The sequence below is a fragment of the Mchenga conophoros genome, linkage group LG20 (assembly GCF_057382185.1).
Source record: "Mchenga conophoros isolate Kocher_MC1m ecotype Shallow Benthic linkage group LG20, M_conophoros_male_GT1.1, whole genome shotgun sequence".
Lineage (NCBI taxonomy): Eukaryota > Metazoa > Chordata > Actinopteri > Cichliformes > Cichlidae > Mchenga > Mchenga conophoros.
The window spans coordinates 7,393,898-7,417,020 of NC_140545.1; the positions used below are offsets into that span (position 1 = coordinate 7,393,898).

Genomic DNA, 23,123 nt, shown 5'->3' on the forward strand with positions numbered 1-23,123 from the left:
AGGTTGAAAGGTTGAAAGTGTTTTCTTTTTCGGATGTTGGCTGCCTTTTGTTTTATTCTCTGTCAAGATGACCTCACACTGCTTCAATAATGTTGAGTTATCATAATGAATGATTGTGTACCAGTGTGTTAGTTATTAAAAAAATACAACAAACTTCTTTGAAGAAAAATACAAAGAAATGAGAGGTGGTCCAAGACTTTTTCACAGTACTGTACATTCTCGTTGTTACGCTTATCATCAGCTATCTTTCCCATTTCAGATAGATACATTATTATTTTGCTTCCGTCACGTATATAGTAAGAAAAAAAAAGCCAGCATTTGTGAATTATGGAAACAACCCGCTGGGCACAGATAAATATTTACACCACGAACCTACATTTTTCCCCCAACTTCTTCTGCATTGGGTTAAATGTAAATTTATTGCAAACAAAGTTTCTCAGCACAGTATTTAAGATATTCGAAATTTCCAGTGAGGTAATAGCAGCACTGATAGTCTGTGCTCAGTAAGCCCGTTCCATCAATCCATGACACAAAGATGGAAAAAACAGAGGGAAAGTGAACAGACAGTACCTGTAGCTCTTCATTGCCAGCTTAGAGACAGAAAAGAGTGCATGAAAGACTCACATGAGCCACATAAGATGAGCCAAATTAAAGTTAATCATCAAATATTACTTATTCTCTATAGGCCATAATGATTTCACCCACACACAGAAGACTTACAGGGCGCGGCTGGCACTCCCATGTGGACTCTCTAAACAACAGGTCCCCTCATTCCTCCCAGTGGGCAGGCTGGAGTGTTTGCAGCATGAAGTCCCTTTACCCCCCACAGTCCCGTGGTCGCTCATGCAGGAGTCTTCTGAGCAGAAGCTCCCATGGCGGGAGATCTGAAACTTCTGAGCTTCTTGGAGGATTCGACAAGACGGCTGACCATGGTGGGAACAAGATGATGGGGTTCGAACTCGCTGCTCTGGAGGAGTAGATGATCCTGCTTTTGCCACTCGTGTGGTACATGAGTCCTGACTCGCTGACCTCACCCCAAAACCCCGTCCCCATGGAAACCATTGGCAGCCGACAGTGTGGGATTGAGACAGAGCGGCAGTGTCTCTCTCGCTCCTGGCTCTGCTTATTTGTCTCCTCTTCACCTCTCTTTCTGTTCTCCTTTCTGACCTGTATAAAAATGACACAGAGACACTGTTACTACTTCTGTAGCACAGCCATGCTACAGAAAACCAACTCAAAACTGCCTTTAAGGTTCTTAATCATCTTAAATGTTTATTCAGATCCATAAATCTTTATTTTTTATGCCAGCGGAGATCCAAAACACTTTTTGTATTTTTTGTTTAAATTTTGTATACCATGACATAATGCACAGGGCATCTACAATTACTATAATTGGATTATAATTATTATTACACAGAGAAATTCTCCCAAATATTACAAATATTATCTAACAGAAGAGTGTGAGACTTGCTTTGGAAATCAAAGTGAGTTAAATATTTAATAAGAGGGATGGATAGACAACCAAAGAAGTTATTTTACCTATGAGGAGATTGTGGAGCGACCTTTGACCCCTGGTAAATTCCAGCCTCACTGTAATCCTCAGGTTTAACGATGATGTTACAGCAGGCTACAGCTGTTGAATTAGCGCAGTTGTTGCCCAGGATCGGTCTTCTCTTTCCTAAATCCACCGCTCCTGACATGATGCTTTCCCACTGCGGATGCCGAGGCCCAGGGGTTGATTGTACCACCAAATTATGGCTGCCGGGAGAAGCTGTCTGAACATTAGTGCTCACCACGTCAACAAAATGACCTTCACACCAGCTGCTAGAATCTGGTTGCTGGTGATAAACCTCATCCACATTCTGCATCCTCTCCTGAAGCTGTTGCCGGGCTTCCTGACTTCTCAGCCAGGCAAAGTTCCAGACACGCATCCCCCGGGAGCCCTGCAGGAAGCTGGCCTGTGCCTTTACCTCCTGGAATTTCTCCGGGCTGAACTGTTGGAACCTGTCATGGAAAGCCTGGAGGATGGAGCTGTCGGTGCATGAGGGGGAAACACCGGTGGTGGTTGGATGTGAGCCTTGCTCTGTATGGATGTCAAACTGACAAAGGGATGCAATGTTTGGACTAGAGTCTTGGTTTTGGAGCAGAGTGTCTCTTTGTTTAACCTGTGAGGCGCTTTCAAGGTCCTGCACTGCATGGATTCTGGACTGACACTGGTCCAGGTAATCAATGCATTCACTGGACAGTGCTGTAGCCTGTTTATAAAAGAAATGTCTATTTAAATAAAAGTAAATGAAAAAGACTTCTTACTACTTTTTAAAAAAACGAGTAGTTCTAACCTAGAAAGTCAGATGTTAAAAAATGCAAAGTACAGGATAAAAAGTATGAAAGTTTGGGGTTCCCAAACAGGCAAAACATGCAGTATGAGAGCAACAAGCGACAAGTATCAAATACAAACCTGCTCACAAAAATCGCACACGTTGACCATGATCTGCAGCTCTCTGCCACACGCCTCTGCTCGGCATAGGAAGTCCTCCAGGCCTGACTTGAAGGTACAGACAAAATCCCTGAACGCCTCAGTCTCTGGGTAGGAGATCCCTCTCTGCTGAAGCCGCTCGGCCTCTGACACCAAAGACATGGCGTGGTGCCGTCGGTCCTGCAGGGGGACAGAAAGAGAGACTCAGAGAGCTGCACAAACAAACACAAATACAGGGAGAGTGGCAATCACAAATAAAATCTTAGACTGACATTAGCTTCAATTAGGAAACCAGTGAAGATGTTGAGGATCTGCTCCATTCTGTCTCCAGAGTCCTCCACTGACTCTGCCTCCAACAAATGGTGCTCTCCCTCCTCATTAAACCACTGCTGAATCTACATAGGGGTGGAGACACAAAAGTTATGTATTTGGTAATGTAGCATATAAGAAAACTGAATATGTGCAGACTCCAGTGTGTGCATATGCATATGCATATTCAGCTGCAACTAAACTGAATGTGCTGCTTTTCATTTCTCAGTTAAAAGCAGCACTGAGTTAATTAAAATGTTTTAGTGTCTAGTTTTTTTTTGTTGTTCATTCGCATTATAACACAAAGAGAGCAGGAATAAAATATAAACTGTTTGCATATTACCTGTTTATATAAATATATATATATGTATATATAATATGTATGCATATATACATATATATATATATACACACTGAGGTGTGTGTGTATATATATATATATATATATATATATATATATCAACTTAGAGCATAAATAAGTTACCATCAGTGCCTGATTTAAATTTGTAATGAAGTGATATTAAAAGCCACAAACTAGAGGAAATCTTGCACAAGCCCTCGTTTTTTCTTTTTAACACTATATTCTATATGATCAATTACAGCTAAATTATACTTTCAATTTATTTACACACAAAAATCCTGAAATTCTACACTTCAATACAGCCACCTAATTCCTTGCTGAATCAGTGGCCTTTTGTGATGTCAGGATCACAGGACCTACACCAACTTTAGTCTAAAAATACCTTTTCAAATAAGAAACCTTTAACCTTAGTAAACAGAACATCAGTCAACGTACCTGTGTGAAGTGCCCCTCCATCTCTCTGAGTTGGAGCAGGTACTCCAGGTGCTCCAGCGACACGTTGGACCGCTGCACGAGGACGTGAGCCTGCTCCTCAACGTGGTTGTACAGACCTGTCACTGAGTCCACTGCATCACTGTATTGAGGAAAACGTAACATCAAAGGCTTCACAAAGAAGTTGATAAAAGTAGTGAATGTCATTTTAAACATTTCAGTGTACTCCAGCACCCCCACTGAAGATGAGACCACACTTTTAATGTAACTTACCTGAAAAGATAAAGGCCAGCACCTACTCAAAGTGTAGGAAAACACTTACTTATAAATGAATCAGTGTGTCTGGCCTCATGTTCTTTCCTGTACCTGTTGTTTCATATTCAATAAACTACGGCAAATGTGATGTTAAGATGACACTTTGCTATTCTAACAATGTTTAATTGCCAGTTATAGAAAGATACTGACACTTGTTGTTTCACAGCAAAACCTGAATCAGACTGTAGGACAACAGCTGGGATTTTCTACACTTGCAAACATAGCATTAGGATGATTCGTGGTTACCTAAAGTCCTCACAGTGGGGGTATTTGAGGTCGCTCTGCTTCCTTAGCCTAGCCAGGATAGCTCCACCCTCTCTCTGCAGGCTGACCAATCGGCTGTCCTCCAGAACATCCCTCATCAGAGTCCTCTGGTCTATCATGCACTGCTGCACACCCTGTTACATAAAGACCAAACAAAGAAGTAGTTACTGAGGAGAAGGTAACCTCAATTTCCAAGGTCCAAATAACAAAATGAAAAACCAGTCAAAGGCAAGTGTTCAAGTACCTGTACAGTATCTGTCCTGCGGGGCTCCTCGAGCTTGCTGATGGCTCTCAGGAGCAGGCTGGAGGCCACATGCAGATCGTAGACAAATGGGAAGAGTTTCTGCAGAACAAAAGATGTGGCTAAGCAGTGAAAAGGCAGACAGGCATGGACAAATGGAAACAGTTAATATCATAATGTGACGGCCTCACCTGATGTAGCTCCTTCCAGTCAACGTTACCACGAGACAGTGTCCCATCCAGGTGTGAACTCAGCTGACTCACCTCCACCAGCTTCAGCAACGATTTAACTGATGTCACTATATCAGTCTGTCAAATTACCAGGAACATATTTAAGTCATTACTCAGTATTTAACCACAGGAGATTGTTCACTTATCACCTTTAGCAGACACATTGTAGATCTTTATGTAATCTGGTTTATTAAATCCTTCAAATTCTACATTTTTTGCTTTCATTTTAACTAATTAGTGCACGGACAAAACTGGAACTTTGGACCTCTCGGTGTGTTTGCTGGTATTTGATTTAGATGATTGTCCTTATAAGATCAACAGCAGATCGTTTTGATCTATTTAGTTTTGTAATTAGTTCATCTTATACACCGCTGAAAACAAAACATCTGATAAAGAAAACTTATCTTTGATTAAAGACCTGTTCTTTCCTTCAACAGCTGATAGTCATGCAATATGACATATTTTACTCTCTTAACAAAATATTTAGCTGTTGCTAGTTGCAAACACATATAGGAGATTAGATTTCATTCACAAAAGAAAGAAATTGTCTTCTGGGGAACAGGACTGTAAATGCAAAGAGTCTCAAGATGTAAGATATTTGCATGGCTAGACACACATGCTTTTGCACTCTTAGAAATAGTGCATAATATATACATATATGGCATGTAATACATACACACAGATGTTCAGTGAGCTGGATTAGCGTTTGTGCTGAGCTGATTCTGCCCCCTGGGCCTAATGTTTAACTCCACTGCTGTCATGGTCCTGGGTCGTGCGACCCAGTGTTTTGTGTTTAGTCTATTTTGATGTTTATTGATTGTTTAGGTTCTTTAAGGTAGTCCAGTCCTTTTGTAGTTATGTTACCCTTGTATCAAGCCTCCCTTGCCCTTCGTGGGTTTATGTCTGTGTGTCTTGTATTGTCAAGTTCATGCTGTCGCGTCTGTCACCTCCCCCTGTACTACGTCTCCCCGGTTCATGTCCCATGTTTCCTGTTTTACTTTGAAGGCCTGCATTCACTGTCAGTGTATTCAGTTTCACTCCTCCTGTCCTGTCGTTAAGTTCATGTATATCAGCTGCGTTCCCATGTGTGGCCACTTCCCCTGATCATCCCTCATGTGTATTTAGTCTCTGTGTTTCTTACAGTCTGTGTCGCGTCGTCTGTGTTCCCACCCTCCATGTTTCCATGCCCGGTCTGTTGTATTCATAGCCTTACCTTGGTTCATTCCCAGTTTAGGTTTCTGTTTAGTTATTGCTTTTGAGCTGCCCTTATTCTTGTTTGTTTCTCTTGCGTTACCAGCCACAATAAAAGGCTCACTTTTGTTTAAAGTTTACTCCCGTGTCACTCGTGTCCGCACCTGAGTCCTCCACGCACTCTCCACACGGTCTGTCACAGCGGACCGTGACACCTGCTTTACGAGGGCTTTCTTTTAAAAATGGATGTAAAGAGTGAAAAAGCTGACCTGTATCCCTGGACACCTTTCTGGTCTGAAGTTGTTCTCTTTGTCCACCAGCATAACCAAACTGCTCACTGCTTGAGGGCGCTGCTCCTGCAAGGATTTAACACTCCACTGAGCTAATCATGACAAATAAATCAAGAGATGTATACTGAAAACTAATGTCATCTCTTGCTCTCTTGCAAACAAGCAGGGTGCTGATGCATTTTAGGACTTGATCTTTTACCCAGTATTTATGATCTGCAAACAGGAGCACTCAGCCAGAGATTAACACATAAAACATCAATTACCTGTGATCAGCTGTAGCAAGCTGTAATAAGGAAAGTTTGTTTGCTTCATACCTGAAGAGTCATCAAAGCTTTATAGAGGTGCGGCTGAGGATTAGTTTTCCTCGCATCGAACACTAGTGTCATCCCACTGTCTCTGATTTCTGTCCTACAAAAACAAACATTCCAACTAGCACACAGTATTTCCACAAATAAAACAGAGACAACCACATAAATGAGAAAACTCCTGCTTTCCAGCAGGTCTGTGAATGCAGAGAGGGTCTATTTTAAGTGTTTGGTTGAATGATTTATTCATTTCTTACCTGGTAATAGAGTGGAAGTAGAGCAGCATCTGGAAGATCTCCTGGCTTGTTACAGCTGTTCGCCATCCCGGGTGGTCACCATACAGTTCAACTACTGCCCTGCCCGTCCTGTCTCTGCCGCCTGGAGGGGTAAGAGAAAGGAGAGATGAGGATAAAAATAAAAATAAAATATGTTGCATACGCAGGAGGGTTTTCACAAACGAGCTGATATATTTTCAAAAGTTTAAAAGTGAGAAAAACTTTGCAAAATAATACTGCAGCTGACAAAATAGTGAGGACCAAAGCCTAGAATAATAATAATCAAAAAAGAGAGAAGCAAACAGATGGTTCAATGTTTTCTAGGTACAATGCATAGTAGTGAAGGCTTCTATTAGGAGTAATAGGTTACGCAGCAGTGTTCATATTTAAGATTTCATCATTGCATAATGACCTCTAACTACAGGTCAGTAGAGTCGCCTGCTTCACATTTACATGAGTCCAACAACACATTGCAGCAACCAAAGACAAACAAACTAGACCCGAGCAAGGTCATTCACATTTTCCTGTAGAATTCACTTGGTTGAATTCTGAAACCACACTGTTAGATGCCTCCAAGTTAAACACAACACTTTATAAGTGAATTTCACAGCAAATGTTGCAAAGCAAATGTTTTCTATGAGCGCAAAAACAATAAAATATTTATTTTCATAAATAAATAAAATCACAGATACAGACTCTCACACTGAAATAATGTCATAGATAGCAGATGAGATTTTTATATTGATGCTTTTACACTGCAGCTCTGAACCTTTCTAGACTTTATCCAACAGAGGTGCAGTCAGGTCATTAAGCAGTCTGATGTGTAACTGCACCCAACAGTCTAGTAAAGCCACAGCTAGCTACTGGACTTCTGGTGTGCCGCATACTGCATGCTGTACTCAGAGAGCATACTTGCATAAGGCCAGTGGAGTATTTTTTACAGTGGTATTTGTGAGAAAGAGCAACAATGTTCCAAGATGATTCTTCAATCAGTGCACATGGATATTAATGGATAGCTTTTTATTTTATTTATTGTATATCAAATTGATTACCTGTAAGTGATGCTACTCCCAGATAGAGGGGGTGGGCTCCGGGGTCTGGAGATCCTAGAGGTAAGTGGTCAGGTCTAGGACGAACAGAGGGAGGCCGGGAGGTCTTCTGTGTCCCTGCCACTAGAGGTGTATCTGTCTGTGATGGTTTCTGTGTTTGCTGGCTGTTTCTACTAGTTATGGAAGCGCTGCCAGGCTGATCACCATCTGAACAAAGTTTGAAAACAAAATAAAATGAACCTAACAACACCAAAATGACCACAAAGACAACTACAGAGAAGAATGACTTAAGTATGTACCTAGAACAGCCATGTTCCTCCTGTTGATCTTTGGTGAAACTAATCTGAAGGCGGTGCTGTTTTTACATTTAACCACATGCAGCTGGGGAATCTCTGCACAGGAGTTGCTATTTTCTTTCCTCCTGACATTTTTACCATCGACAATAACCAGTTCACACTTCTCTGAGGTGTCCACAACAGCAGTGGAGAGGGATGAACACCTTTTATTCGATGTGCATACTTGTGTGTTTTGTGATGCTGTGAAAGGGCTCCCCGCAGAACTTGTTCTGTTTGGCAGCTGCTCGCAGGGTTTGAGGGTCACGTGCTTCCCAGAAATTTCATTCGAACTAAATAGTAATCCGTGGTGTTTGGTGGAGACACGTGACTGTCCATTTGAGCTCGACTGAGCTTTAGCGTTAGTCATCTGTGTTTCTACTGTTGAATTTGTTCCATTCACATTGTGTGTACTGCCATAGGCAGAGTTTACATCCAGTGGTTCCCTAAATGGCACTGTGGTCCTATCATATGTCTGCTCTGGTAGCTCACCAAAGTGACAAGCATTTATTCCCCTGTAATCCATACAGGGGGTGATGTTTATATCTCCTGGTTTCCAATACGGAGCTGTGTCATATTCTCCCGACTCCTTACAAACAGCTTGAGGACGGTGGTTTTGCATCCCAGAGTCACCATACATTCTTTGAAAATTAAAACACAGATCCCTTGTTTCATTCTCAAGTGGCCCCTGTCTGTTTTTACACAGTGAGAAATCACCATCCTCCTCCACCACAGCTAATGCAGCTCCTTTCTCTTTCTCCTTTCCAAATGTGACGGGATTTTGCAGCGCAGCCTGGTAGGAGTCCCTGTATCGACACCTCAGCTCCTGAGCCCTGGAAACCTTTCCGCCCTGTTTTCTTCTCATGCATGGAGTACAGGGTTTCTCTGAGAAATGCACAGTCCGGATACACTCAGAGGGATCAGTGAAGTCAGAGTGAGGGTGGTGAGGCTGGGAAGGACTGAAAGTGGATGGAGGTCCTTTTTCTGCAGACTCGTTGGGTCTAAGATGACTTTGCGTTTGAGGTTTTGCAGGTAGCTGCACTGGTGCTTGCCACTGTGTGGGAGGTGGCATCCGTGTTGCCGTCTGCCCTTGTGTTTGCCTGTGTGAATCCTGTGGCTGGATTTGTGCAGGTCTCTGCAGATATCTCTGCATTTGTCCCTGAATTTGTGCATGTGGTTGGATTTGTGCCTCTGATTTTTGTTTTTCTTCTTTAATTGACTGAGCTCTACCGAAAAGCATAGTGGCTTGAAGGATATCAATATATTCCCCTTCTGCACCAACAATGGGTGCTGGCTCACCTCTACTGGTATCTTGAAGGTTTCTATCTTTACCTTTATCTTGCGCTGTGATTTCAGCACCCTTATCTTGACCTTTGCATACAATTAGATCAGTATTCGTAGGGGTCCACGTATCTGAAACAGTGCTTGGTCTTGTGCTTGTACCTTTCCCAGTAAAGCGGCTATCCCACGTGTTAGGGGACACCCAACCTAAAGGCTTAGGCTCTGATTCAGTCTCTGTAACTCTGATCAGCCTTGACGAAGAAGCAGCACTAACATCAACCAAGCAAAGCGACACAGCAATACCGTGCTTTGCTGGACATATTCTGGTCTCCACGGAGAAGGGAGAGGGATGTGAAGAAGATGTTAAAACTGAATTTTGAATGGTTAGAGGACGCAGTTTGAGTGCAGATTCCTTTGAAGGAATAAGTGGTAAAGATTGATTAGATGAAGAATTAGGAAGAGGTGAAAGGAGAGGAAGCGGAGATGGCAAAGCAGGATATGAGCGAGGAGCAGAGGCCATACTACTCCTAGCACTGTGTGGCCTGTCGGCAAATTCAGGCACGGCCACCCGTTCCCATGGTAACCTCACCACGCCCTGCTCTGTGGCAAGCAGGCATCGGCTGAGAGGCGTTCCCTGGCGGCCGTTGTTGAGCTCATCTAACCAGTCGAGGCTGAATATGCAAGGATAGGAAGTTTCAGGAATTGGGGTTTCCTCTACTAATTCCTCCAATAAGTCCTCGTCTTCCAGGAGGCTGCAAACCACGATGCGAGCTGATTGGTCACAGAATGGTGCCACCTGGAGATAAAAATCACCCGGCTGAAGTAGCACTGGGTCGATGGGAGCAAGATGGACGACAACTTGGTCACATAAGCACAGAGGCCAGCCCTCATAGACGAAAAGAACACCAGAGTATGGAGCCTAAAGGGGACAGGACATGGGCAACAGAAAGAAGTGTACTCAGTATTCTGCTCTATATTAACAAAAGTGCTGAATGTACATAAAAGTCTCTTTAGCTTAGCATCCCACTGGGGTTTACAAACAATGACTTACACATGCAGCCTGCTGCACGGTGTCTAAGATGTGCTTGGCTGGGACCAGAAAGTCCAGCAAGCACCGAAGGGCGTCTCCCTGATAATGATTGTCGATGACTTGGAAGAGCTGGCTGAGAAGCGTGGGGGCGGTGGCCTCAAAGGGCGGGAACAGCACAGACAGAAGGTTTTGGATGGATCCCTCGAGAGAATCAAAGTTCTGGAAACATAAGAGAGAGCAGAAAGCTACAGATGTTACTTAGCAACAAGTTTTTGAAACTTCATACCACTGATTTCCCGAATTACATCATGATGTCAGTGACAAAAAAAATAATCAAACACCTCCATCATTTTTACATATATTCATTCAGCTGCTTAGAAGTTGAACCTTAGTGCAGGCAATCAATATTTCATTCTCAATTTAAAAATAAAATTTTAAACTTTTTTGATTTTTATCATCTGAAATCATATTTAGACTAAATCTGTGCTAGCCAGTATTTCTAACCTTTGAGATGCTGGGATTCTTGCTTGATAACTGATTAATAAAATATTCTGACAGTCAACTGATCAATTTATCAGGTATCGAAACTGTGACTTCACGTTAACCGCATAAAATATTTACTTAGTGCAGTGCAAAGTAATACTAAACAGCAGTAAAGCAGGAGTCAGCTGCTTCCATCTGCCTGTTGTCCACAGTAAATTACAGAGGCCTTGTCCTCATGCTCACAGAACAGCTTCACAAACACACAAACACCTCAGGCTCATCAATGAATATCGAGGCAGCCGGCCTGACAACAAACATCCAAGCAAACATAGTGTGTGATGCCTGGTCCCGAGCTTCACAGGCCTCCTGGTTTATAGTTTCACATTCCCTTTGACCTGAACTCATGGCCCACTACCCACTTTTAGGCCCTTCTTTATTTAGACCAGCAAAGGCCACAGCACCAGACCTCTGGGGTTCACATACAGTATATACACGTACATGGGGGCTATATGGCTTAGAAGAAAAGTGATGTGTGAATCTCCATGCAGAAGTTGGATCTTATTACAGCTGGATATAGTGAGCATAGTTGTTTTGCCAGAAAGAAAAAAGCACATTTTCATACATGCCAAACCAGAATGTAAAAGTCACTGTCCACTGCATATTTTCATTAAGATTATTTACCACTCAGCTCAAAGATTCAAAGCTGGAGTGACAGACATGGATAAGCAGAGATGGAGACATAGACGTGTTTTGGTGTGATGAATTAGCGCCTCTGACACTGATACTTGCTCGCTGTCTCATGTTCAAACCAATTCAGTTCAGTTGTATTTTTATATAGTGCCAAATCACAACAACAGTGGCCTCAAGGCCCTTTAAGTTGTAAAGTAAAGACCCTACAATAATACAGAAAATCCCCCCAAAATTAGATGACCTACCATGAGGAAGCACTTAACAGTGGGAAGGAAAATCTCCCTTTTAACAGGAAGAAACCTCCACCAGAATGAGGCTCGGGGATTGGCCACCATGTAAATGAGAACAGGCAAGAGATATCATGTGTTCTGTATCTTTTTCTTGCCACTTCTATGAAGGGCTGTACGGCACTTTTGGTCTTCATTAAGCAGTTTAACGCATTCATATTTGCATTTTCTCAAAAGTGACTTTTTCAGTTCTATGCATAACGTGCCTAAAGGTTTCATCTTATTTTATTTTTTTGCTGCTGCCTGTTCTCATTTACCATGTGGCCATCTACCCTCTTCATCTCATCCCCTTACATTATCATCCAAGGAACGCTGGAATCTCCACCAGTCCATAGCGCCTACAGCTTCAGAAACAACACTGTGACTCAGAGCTGTTTAGTCAGCTTTGACACATCCTGCTGGGATACAACACAACAATGGCTACTGGGGTAAAAAGAAAGAAAAGGATAAGGGGGTGTTTAAAAAAAGTGGTGGTGGGTGCTAAATGAGAGAAGATATGGATGGGTACAGACTGAAGCGCTTTATGAAGTGTAAGCAAATTCAGCTCATAGCACATACATTTTAAATGAAGGGTTTTCCTGTCTTAATCACCAAGAAAAGCACACCAGCTTCATCAACTCTTAAATGATGCCAGTGAAAGGGTATGCTGGTGTGGAGGTCTATATACAAGCCTCTGATTCAAGCTGTGCCTGCACTGCTGGTGATGGGTAAGCTGTGAGAAGCAGGACAAATCACCATTTACTGCATGTGCACCAACAAAGATGCCTATTTAAGCAATTTTTAAAATGCGTGTTTTTTAACTTATGTGTTTACTGGTTAGCCTGCCACCAGTATGCGGCGTATTAGCGGACTGCGCAGGCATGTCTCTCTGGCTAGGCAGATTCACATGGCTCTATATACACACCCGGATCTTTCTCACTCAGCCACTGAAATAAATAACGAGGCTCACATTACTGTGGATAAGATGTCCCAGTGCTGGAGCTGAGGACAGTTTGAATATTTATGTCCAGTATCATTATGAAGCAGAAATAGTCCTTGAACATTCCTGATGTCAAGGAGGTTCCTGTCTGGACAAAAAGAAGATACTTAACACTAAAGAATGAAAAGAGTGCACAGTGACATCCCTGTAGTCCATGTGCTTCTTGGGGAATTTTTCCTTTTTCATCAGTAGTCTCTGGTGGCAAGGGACAAGAAATGAAGAACAAGGGAATACAATGCACCAAAGGTCTAGGGTTGGATTTGAACCAAGGACAATGCGATTACATGCTGTCCCTCTTTGATCCCTAAACTAGGACACCAGCATGATCCCAACTGTGCCATTGTATGAAAATCCAGTTTAAAAAAAAGAGTGTCCAGATTGGATCATTAATATCCATTATTCCTGCTGACTGACATAAACAAACTATTTCTTGGAATGAATGAAAACATGCAGATATTTATTCTTAGGTTCAGCGCAATGACTTTAAGGAATACAGAAATTGAAAATCAACAAGAAAATGTTGTATTTGTGAACACTGACATCCTTGGAAAATTTATTTGAATCTTTTCTTGTTATTAACACAGTCAACCATTAACACTATTATCATTATCCACTCAAATATAAATTTTTTTGTGATACATTATAAGCAAAGAGCCTGAGAACTATGTGAATCCCAACAAGTCCGGCGTCTCTGATAGCAAAACCTCAAAGTCTCTGCAGACACTGACACGACCTCTAAATAAGCATTAAAAGAATCAATTTCCTGTGTTTATGTCTGCGGTTATTCATCGAAGCTGATATACACAGATTCTCTTCTGGATTGCACGAACTATTTAAAATGGTTTTAGTGCTGCCAGTTATAAGAAGTGCTGTGGGAGAAATGTGGATTCCTGTCTATTCCCAACAAGAAGGAGATCTTTCATTCCAATTCATTATTAGAGCTCCTGGAGATGCTGTGAAACTGTGTTTTTTAAAGAGGCGTCACCACTACAACAGATAACTAAACATATAATTTTCCAGCTGCCTAAGCAGCGGTCAGAACGAGTCATGTGTGGCTCCATTCATGGCTAAGTGTAAGTGTATCATATTTGATACATGAGTTTTTGAGACTTCTATATCATCACAGGGGATTTTTCCCCCCCTGATACAGTGGGCCACATTCATGTAATATGCCAAGAAAACATTTCTGTCACACCTTAAACTGTGTTTGAAAGTGAAAATTAAATCAAAATTTGGCAGCTCAGTTAATTATGCCTACAGGGAAAAATTAATTACTGCACAACTTCATTATTATTATTATGCTTTAATATGCAATGTTTACCTTCTGTTGCATCTTCTGCAGTACAAAGCATTGATATGCACTGAGTCCACTCTGTGGAGAAAACATTTGGGCTAGCTGAAAGTGTCCTCTTGTTATGCCTCAGCAGAGGACAAAGCTGAGAAAGCAGGAAAGCTCAGTAATGGGATCTTTAACCAGCTGGAACAATCTTAAGTGATACTAGATGCTGAATCAGTGAGAAACTGAGGTCAGTAAATTCTTATTGACACCACAGTCATATTCTCCTGTACATAGTCTGTGACTTGCTGTGGAGAATTGACAACATTTAAGCGTGTACTTGACCGACGGAAAAGGGGGGACTCTCCACTCCAGGTTAGGGACGAGTTATTGGCCCAAGTTGAGGAGTTTAAGTATTTCGGAGTCTTGTTCATGGTTGAGGAGAGAGGAGAGTGGGAGATCGACAGATGGATTGATGCCGAAATTAAATGAAAGAACAAGATTGCAGATACAAGCCCTGGAAATTAGCTTTCTGAGGGGTGGCTGGCCTCTCCCCTAGAGATAGGGTGAGGAGGTCGGCCATCCGGGAGAGACTCAGAGGCCACTACTCCAAATTGAAAGGAGTCAGTTGAGATGGTTCGGGTATCTGACGAGGATGCCTCCTGGGATCCTCTTGGGTGAGGTTTTCCAGGCATGTCCCACTGGTAGGAGGCCCCGGGGCAGACCCAGAGATTTTATCTCTCGGTTGGCCTGGGAACGCCTTGGTGTTACCCCAGACAAAACTGGAGGAGGTGGCCGGGGAGAGGGAGGTCTGGGCTTCTCTGCTTAGGCTGCTGCCCACGCAACGCAGCCCCGGATAAGCAGAAGAAGATGGATGGGTGTATTTAACAATAAACATTTACCAATGGTTCACAAAGAAAAGCTTTTCACCTCACCATTCGTAATTTTAGAAATTTCCAACTCTCCAGGCAGCTGAATCCTGTCTATCTGGTTGTCAGCTGACCGTCCATCAGGAGGGGAATTTTCTTGGATTTCTTTCTCATTGTATGTAGTTGTGTGCTTTCTGTGTGTTTCTTTACAGCAGGAAGGGCTCCCTTGCTCACGTCACGCTATGATAAAATTGTCTTCAGTCTGCAGCTCTGTTGACCCATTCACTGAAAATAACAAACCAGTGAATGATGACAAAAACACTCAGGCTGACCAACAGATGCTTTTAAAGAAAGGCAACCTGACATATTTAGTCATTTTAAGGACAATTCAATTGTGCTGTAAATAGATTAGCGCTGACGCAGAAGCTGTGCCGTGACACACCACCAGAACAATTGATGGCACACAGCAGAGGCTCAAACCAGCCATGGGACAAAATGTGAGGTCATGAATGTAAGTGTCCTTGTGAAAGCAGTTCCCTTTAAATAGAACTATTTTCTTTCTTTGTTTTTTAAATTATGATAAATTAACTTTTATCTTTCAGCAATGACCTGCAACTGAAAATCTTGCAAATCTGTGAAACTGAAATTGACTGTTGACAACGTCTCCATTTGAAATTACCGATGCACGTAAATCTGCCAAAAGTCTGAAGAGCATGTCTTTGCTTTTTAAATAATTGGATGCTCACGTTTAGACTGTAGCTGCTCTGGACTGCTGTTGTCTCGTACAAAACAGGAAGTTATTCCTGCTGCACAAAAGCATCTCTTGGTCTTTTTTAGAACATTTGTTTGCATTAATAATTTATTATCTGATGCTATTTACAGCTTGGGAATCTGAAGCAGAAAAAGAGTTTACTCAGAGAAAATGTACCAAATTCCATCCTTTGTCAGAGCAGCCTGACTTTTAGGAGTAAATGGACGTACCTAAAAGGTAAACTGTTGAACCTTTTAGTGTAAAAGCTGCACCTTGACACTAAAAGGTACAAGGAAAAGAAAAGCTAACTTTTTTATTATATATATATATATATATATATATATATATATATATATATATACACACACACACACACACAGGTTCTTTTACCTAGTGTGACATATCGTTCCTCTCTACCTCAACACACAGTGACACCTGAGCTGAAGCACAATGAGGTTAATGAGAAAAACACAGCCTTAAAGGAATCACAATACACGACCACTACGGCATCGAGATGGCCAGACATCATATTTACTAGCCCTCACCGGGATCAGCAAATCGGACCTTGTGGAGGGCAAACACCAATCATGACAGCCTTGATAAGCAGGATGGCATGAAGGTGGCTGTAAAAGTAGCAGTCAGGAGGCAGCGAGACCTGTGTTTAAGTCATTAAAAACACGTCAGGGGTTTATGAATGAGCTGAGACTTTAAGCATGTCCTTAAACTCATCGCAAGTGAGTTGACGTGTCTGTGCTGTGTGCACATGAGGTGTGTTATTATATCAAAGTGTGGCTTAGCATTCACTGACACACTCGTCTCATCTGTAATTAGCTCACAGCTGCGCTTAATGTAACTCACACCAGCAGATTTCATAACAAACATCCAGAAATGACCACACAGAGAAAGAACCACCTGTCCTCAGACATCCTGGTGAACTTCTATCGCTGCACCATCGAGAGCATCCTGACCAACTGTATAACAGTCTGGTACGGGAACTGCTCTGCCTCGGACCGGAAGGCATTGCAGAGGGTTGTGAAAACTGCCCAGCGCATCGCTGGAGCACCACTTCCTGCCATAAAGGACATCTACAGGAAGCGGTGTCTGAAAAGGGCTGGGAAAATCATCAAAGACCCCAGTCACCCATCACATGGACTCTTCACCCTCCTGCCCTCTGGGAGGCGCTACAGGAGCCTCCGGACTAAGACCACCAGGTACCGGAACAGCTTCTTCCCCAAAGCTGTCAGACTCCTGAACTCTGCCTCCTGACATCTGACCCACGTTAACACATGGACTGGACATACACACACCCACAACCACCTACACACACACACACACACACACACACACACACACACACACAATGGACAACTGTACCCTCAAACACACAATAATAACATGGACTGAACCACCACTCACAACCACTAGCACTTTATATAGCCTCTTAACTGCACTACTGTATAGTTCTGTGTAAATAATCATACGATAATTTTTAATTCTACAAGTGTTTACAACTTGCATAGTTCCCATTTCTGTATAGCTGTATATCTCATATTCTGTATAGTTTTTCATATTTATATCCTGTTCATAGCCTGTACATAGCTTGTACTCACTACAGCCTGTACATACTTATAGTTATAGCATATTCATCACATACTTCATACCATGTACATATTACATACCATAATAGACCCATTTCTGTAATATACTTACATATCTATATTATTGCTAATATATATTGTAATATATCTATATCACTAAAGCACTTCTGGATGGATGCAAACTACATTTTGTTGCCCTGTACCTGTGACATATGCAATGACAATAAAGTTGAATTCTATTCTATTCTATTCTGTTCTATTCTAAAACAGGTGAAAACATGGATGAACCACACTGAACATTAAAACACACAATGCCAAATTAAACCCAAAGATTTCTTTCACATATGCAGAACAAACATCTGAAGACTTAATGGGACTTAATGTGTGTGTGTGTGTGTGTGTGTGTGTGTGTGTGTGTGTGTGTGTGTGTGTGTGTGTGTGTGTGTGTGTGTGTGTGTGTGTGTGTGTGTGCGCAGCTCTGCCGATGTTCAGACAAATTTGGGGCAACATGCTCAGAGTTTCTGTCAGTTAGTGGTCTTTTAGTATCATCAGTAATGTTTTTGTGTTTATAGCCAAAGCAACACATACAAGTGGGCTACCCAGGTAAAGGTGTGGTGCTGATTTGTAGTTTTGCAAACAGAGTTGTTGAACTGACTGTTACGTATTTTCCATTGAGTCACCAGGACAGGACAAGACGTCTTTCAGCTGAGAGAAAAAAGATGCTCTGTGTAACCTGGTCAACACAGGAACAAATACCCAAACATTGAGGTCACTCCTTAAACAGGAATAGTCGGGTTAATGGACTCTGGCTTCAACGACATGGCAAAAATGCAGGAAAGAGGGCGGGAAAATCACAGTAGTACACACACACATATATGCAGAGGCCTGCCAAATAAAACCTACAGGAGAGCTGGGCGGGCATTTTAAAATTCAGCTCTCTGCATAACATCCGTGCTGTTGGTCTGTGCCAAACTAAATCCACTTTAGAAACTGGACACACCCTCTCTCCAGCCCAGGTAGAGACGTGACAACGCTCATTCATTTACTTCTGCTTACAAGACATGCAAGCTGAGACTCTTACATTATCCCATCGCACCTCTGAGGTTCAAAAGATCTGCTGTCTGCTCTCTCGGTGCTCGCATGACTCACATCTCACATACCAGTGAGTGGAAGGAGGCAGATACAGTGGCTGGTTTGTGAAATCTGCCTTAATGCTCAGTAACCTGAGACCTTCACCTTGAGTCGAAACACGGAGGCAGAGCGGCAGCCAGTGCATGCTATGGGAGCTATGCTATACGTTAGACACACTCAGAGCACATGCATGTTACAGCATAAAGGGCTACTTGTCAGGACATAATAAATATGTAACTTGGCGATACTACTTAAAAACGAGACATTGCTCTACCTATCTACATGTCTATCTATATGTGAGGAGAGAAAACCGTATGTGTTTCATTTCAACTCTGTTAAAAAGGAAAATATACTAGAGTTGCTACCAGCAGTCATTTAGCTGATTAAATCTTTTGATAACCAATTTATAATCCAAAGATTTACAAGTGAAAAATTGAGAAACGCAGCAAATCTTCACATATTAGACCCTGGAAACAACTCATCTTCATCAGCGCTTAGGTAGAGTGCATAAAACATTTAAGATTAATTCTTCACATGTTCACTCTGGATGAGAAACAGCACAAACAGCAGACTCTCACATTACCATCTTCCTTTCTGGGTTCTGCCTTTTCTGGTTGTCACAACATCGGCAATTTCTGAGATAATCCAAAAGGAATGGGAATCGTCTACAAAGCTGCTGCTCCCGCACGCTGTCTGCTGAACCAAAATAAAATCCATTCTGCACAGACACTCGTTCACAGCTGAGTGGCTCAGGACAACCTCAAGCAAGCTGGATGAGCATTGGTCAAGTATTCAGCTGGTCCACACGCAGCCTGTGATTTGTCCTGTTATCGCTCCCTCTCTCTCTCTCTCAGCGCAAACTGTGTTTTCTGCATCTGTTTTTCCGTCTCTGTGTTTGTTCTCTGCCTCTTGCGGCACCTCAAGTGCTGGCCGTTATGTTCCAGGTTAGTCTGCGTGAGGAAACATGGCCAAACACGAGAAGCGGTGAGAGAGCAAGAGCGAGTTGCTGTTTCCTACTTTTCCTCTGTGGTATTTGTGACACACACTCACTAACACACACAGACAGAAAGAGAGAGTGAGCAAGAGAGGGCTCAATATCACAGTCATAATTGGCTTATAATACCAAAGAGGAACTTGATCCTTGATGCCACCCAGCCACTGTCAGTCGAAACCAAAAGACACGGGACATGTGTGCATGTGTGTGTCTGTGTGCGAAATACACTTCTGTAAGTACTCACTGGGAGACTAAAAGCTGATAGTACTTTTATTACTGATATTACTTTTATTTTAAGAAGAGCAAAATCACCTAATAACTCTTGGAAACTTTACACTTGATATCATATGATTAATACTGATACAGTAACAAAAGCATTAAGATCAATTATAAGACGCTGGTGGGGCTTTCAGCTTATCTTTTGAGGAAAAATCATTCCTACCGTTCTCTGTACATCATTTTGTATTATATCTTCATGCAGCAGTGTTTCTTAGATTTATAGATTTAAAGTATGCAAATCATTTATTAATGCAGTTTTCGCTACTCTCTTATATAACGTCAGTCAGATGTACACAACGCTTTGCCTGTGGCCGCTGAATCACCACCGCCTCACTCCACATATGACAAGACCATCCTAAGGACAAACTACGAGATAAGATGTGACAATGTGAAATGAAAAATATAGGAAGATAAGAAAAATTTCAATTAGTGCAACAACGGAAGGTGACAACAATGATTGCTCTTTGAGATCAGGGAGATAAATACAACATTGTGATTAATGGATATTTAAAAACATGTCATTGCATTCAAAGGCAAATCACAACACACAGCTTAAACCACAGTTTACACTGAGACACTCATGTGGATCTTCAGACTCATATAGTACCGAGACATTTTGGCGAGGGGAGTTGAAACTAACAAGACAGAGAACAGAGAACAGTGAAGACATGAGGAGGAAAGTGGAAAAGGCAATGCTACTAGGTGACATACCATGTTGGCAGCAGCTGTCGGGAAATGGTAGCAAGAATATCTCACACGTGTATGTCTGACCTGCTTGTCAAAGCTGAGACAAAGAGTGACAGAGAGAGACGGGGACAGTGAAATCTCTCTCTCGCTGTCTCACCCAGAGTGTGAGGCAGCGCATTCCTTTTTCAGCACTTGGCTCACTTCATCAGAAGGCCACAACCTGGGTTACAATTAGTGTGCAGCACAGACAAAGGACTCACTCACTCAGTGAAATGTTGTTTGCTTCGCTATACACTTGCGGCCACTTCATTAGTTACACCTTGATAGCACCAGGTTGAACCTCCTTTAGTCTTCAGAATCATTTTCATTTTTCATGGAGCAGATTAAATAAGACATTCTCACAAATGTTGGTCCAATGGATACAACAGTATAACACAGATGTCAGCTGCACCACCACCACTCATCAGACCTGGCAATATTTCTACAACTGTCCAATTTTGATGAGCCCAGGTGGAATATCGCCTCAGTTTCCTGTTCTTAGCTGACACTGCTGTTGCCCCCCTCTGCTTCAAGGTTTGCATTTTGTGGATTTAGAGATGCTCTTCTGTAACAAGTGGTTATTTGAGATACTGTTTCCTTCCTATCAGCTCGAAGCATCAACGAGGCATATTCGCCCACAGGGATGGACTGGCAATCTGTCATACTGGACATTTTCCCTGTGGGCCGACACACTTTTGGGCTGATCGATCGGCCTGAAGAGCCGCTGTGCTCTGGCAGCAGCCCATTTGTTCATTTTCATTACTGACACTGGATTGCCCAATCAGATCTCTTAATGCGACAGGCTACACCTCTGTTTGCTCAGGCAGCTTGTAGAAAAGGTTTAGTGTGGAAGAAGTGGCAAAAAATGGAGCCGAAAAGCTGAGAGGAAACAATAGTCAAATTAACCGACATGTTAGCTGCCAGTACTGCTGCACTGTGAACAGCCACAACTCCTCACACTCACAAGAGGCTGCTGCTGCTGCTAGCACCAGCTGTGGAGCAGTGAGGAAGATTAAATTAACATGGTAAGAAAATGATGGAGGAACATAATTAAAAAGGGAGAGGTTCAACAAATCAGGTAACACAAATGACTGATTTAACTATGAGCCACTGTTAATAGCTAAAGTGTAGCTTTTAATTATTGTCACACGCTGAGGTGTAACTAAGAAATGATCCAACAACAACTGTATCAACCTGATTAAACCCTGTTTCAATATCTATAATCCAACAAAAGGAGATAAATACAGAGTATGCGTACGCTTTATATATAATCAAGAGTCAAATCATAGACGTGAAGTTTCAAAGGTGAATAGCGCTACCACAGTGCTATCCAGCAGCTAGTTTGAGTAATCATGGTGGGACGATTTTTTTTTGTCCCAGTCTTGTCCTGTTCACCCAGAGAACTGGTGCTCACTGGATATTTTGTCTTTTTTGTACATTTCCCTGTAAACATAACTAAATGCATTGAGTTGCTGCCATTTGATTGGCTAATTAAATATTTGTATTGATGAGGAGTTAAACAGGTGTACCTAAAAAAGTGGACATGAATATATATATATATATATATATATATATATATATATATATATATATATATATATATATATATATATATATATATATATATATATATATATATATATATATATATAGTTTTTTTTTTTTTGTTTGTTTTTTTTAATCAGAACTCCAGCACACTGAATTCCAACATGTAGAAAGCAAAGAGAAGCAACAAATCCTCACACGTGACTTCAGTGGAACAGTTATTCATTTTATGTCAAATTAAGTGAAAAACATTTAGCACAAGCTGTACTAAAAGCAGGGCGTCATCTTCACTGTCTTAAAAATTGTCAAACCAGTCCTCATGTATGCAATGCAAGCGGATACACTGCTCAGAAGCAAAGAGTGCCAATGCGTAACCACAGGAATCTAAGAGAACATCGGCTGTATCTTAGCCTGCAACAGAACAGCTTGTTCACCATAGCTATCGGAGTGCAGCGTGCCCTGTGCTTCAGCTCCAACAGATCAAGTGTTGTGATGTTATTTTGTTTTTGTTGTCGTACATTTGAGCTATCATTGTTGTCCTCATGATCTACCCCTTGCTCTCTGTCTCACTCCCTCTGCTGTTCCTTCCAGCTCCATTAATGCACCCACTCTACTGGGAGACAGAAGGGATGTGCAAAAGTCAAAAAAGGACACTGAAAGAAAGATAGGCAGAATGGGGGGAAGTGGCACAGAGGAGCTATGAGGGATAAAAAAAACATGCGTGTGTACATGTGTGTGTGTCAGCATGTCTGTGGCATTAGGCTTGAACAGAGTGAGCATGTCCTAGCCAGAGGAGAGAAGTCGTTGAATCAACTGGTCGCAACCAAGGCCTTGTCGCCCTTGTCCTCATCTCTCCGTCTCCCTCTCTCTCTTTTTCCTCACTCTCTCCCTCAAAATCCCCTCCGCTCATTCAGCAATGCATATTACAAACAGGACATTTTACTTAATCCTGAATCTCTCCCCCCTCCTCCCGGGCTTCTTTGTCAGGGCACCATTGTGAATTAGAATAACAGAACCGGCTTTAAAATAAAATTCTACATCAAGTGCATAGCGTTTGCAACCAGGAAATGGCAGGTGAGTCTGAACTAGAGTTAGTAGATATTTTCATTTGACAGACTTTCATAGTTTATAGTG

General features: G+C 42.1%; 1 protein-coding gene across 3 annotated transcripts in view; it reads right to left on the reverse strand.

Moving 5' to 3' along the window:
- The window catches only part of LOC146550271 (pleckstrin homology domain-containing family G member 4B-like), a 28,086-nt gene extending 8,711 nt beyond the window's left edge, over window positions 1-19,375 (reverse strand). The window contains exons 1-15 of one of the 3 annotated variants that reach the window (XR_014890146.1): window positions 19,029-19,373; window positions 10,403-10,600; window positions 8,038-10,270; window positions 7,742-7,945; window positions 6,672-6,792; window positions 6,424-6,517; window positions 6,089-6,175; window positions 4,590-4,706; window positions 4,402-4,500; window positions 4,140-4,291; window positions 3,582-3,720; window positions 2,749-2,871; window positions 2,459-2,656; window positions 1,540-2,255; window positions 721-1,167 (exon numbers count right to left, since the gene is read on the reverse strand). Coding sequence is in view for 2 of the 3 variants with exons in the window: in XM_085259494.1 (XP_085115620.1) it covers window positions 721-1,167; window positions 1,540-2,255; window positions 2,459-2,656; window positions 2,749-2,871; window positions 3,582-3,720; window positions 4,140-4,291; window positions 4,402-4,500; window positions 4,590-4,706; window positions 6,089-6,175; window positions 6,424-6,517; window positions 6,672-6,792; window positions 7,742-7,945; window positions 8,038-10,270; window positions 10,403-10,600; window positions 19,029-19,031 (4,931 nt within the window). In the remaining variant the exon portion in view is untranslated. Of the gene's footprint in view, window positions 1-720; window positions 1,168-1,539; window positions 2,256-2,458; window positions 2,657-2,748; window positions 2,872-3,581; window positions 3,721-4,139; window positions 4,292-4,401; window positions 4,501-4,589; window positions 4,707-6,088; window positions 6,176-6,423; window positions 6,518-6,671; window positions 6,793-7,741; window positions 7,946-8,037; window positions 10,271-10,402; window positions 10,601-19,028 lie in introns of all 3 variants that reach the window. The other 2 variants (XM_085259494.1, XM_085259495.1) reach the window with 2 other exon arrangements.
- Window positions 19,376-23,123: the final 3,748 nt, after the last annotated feature.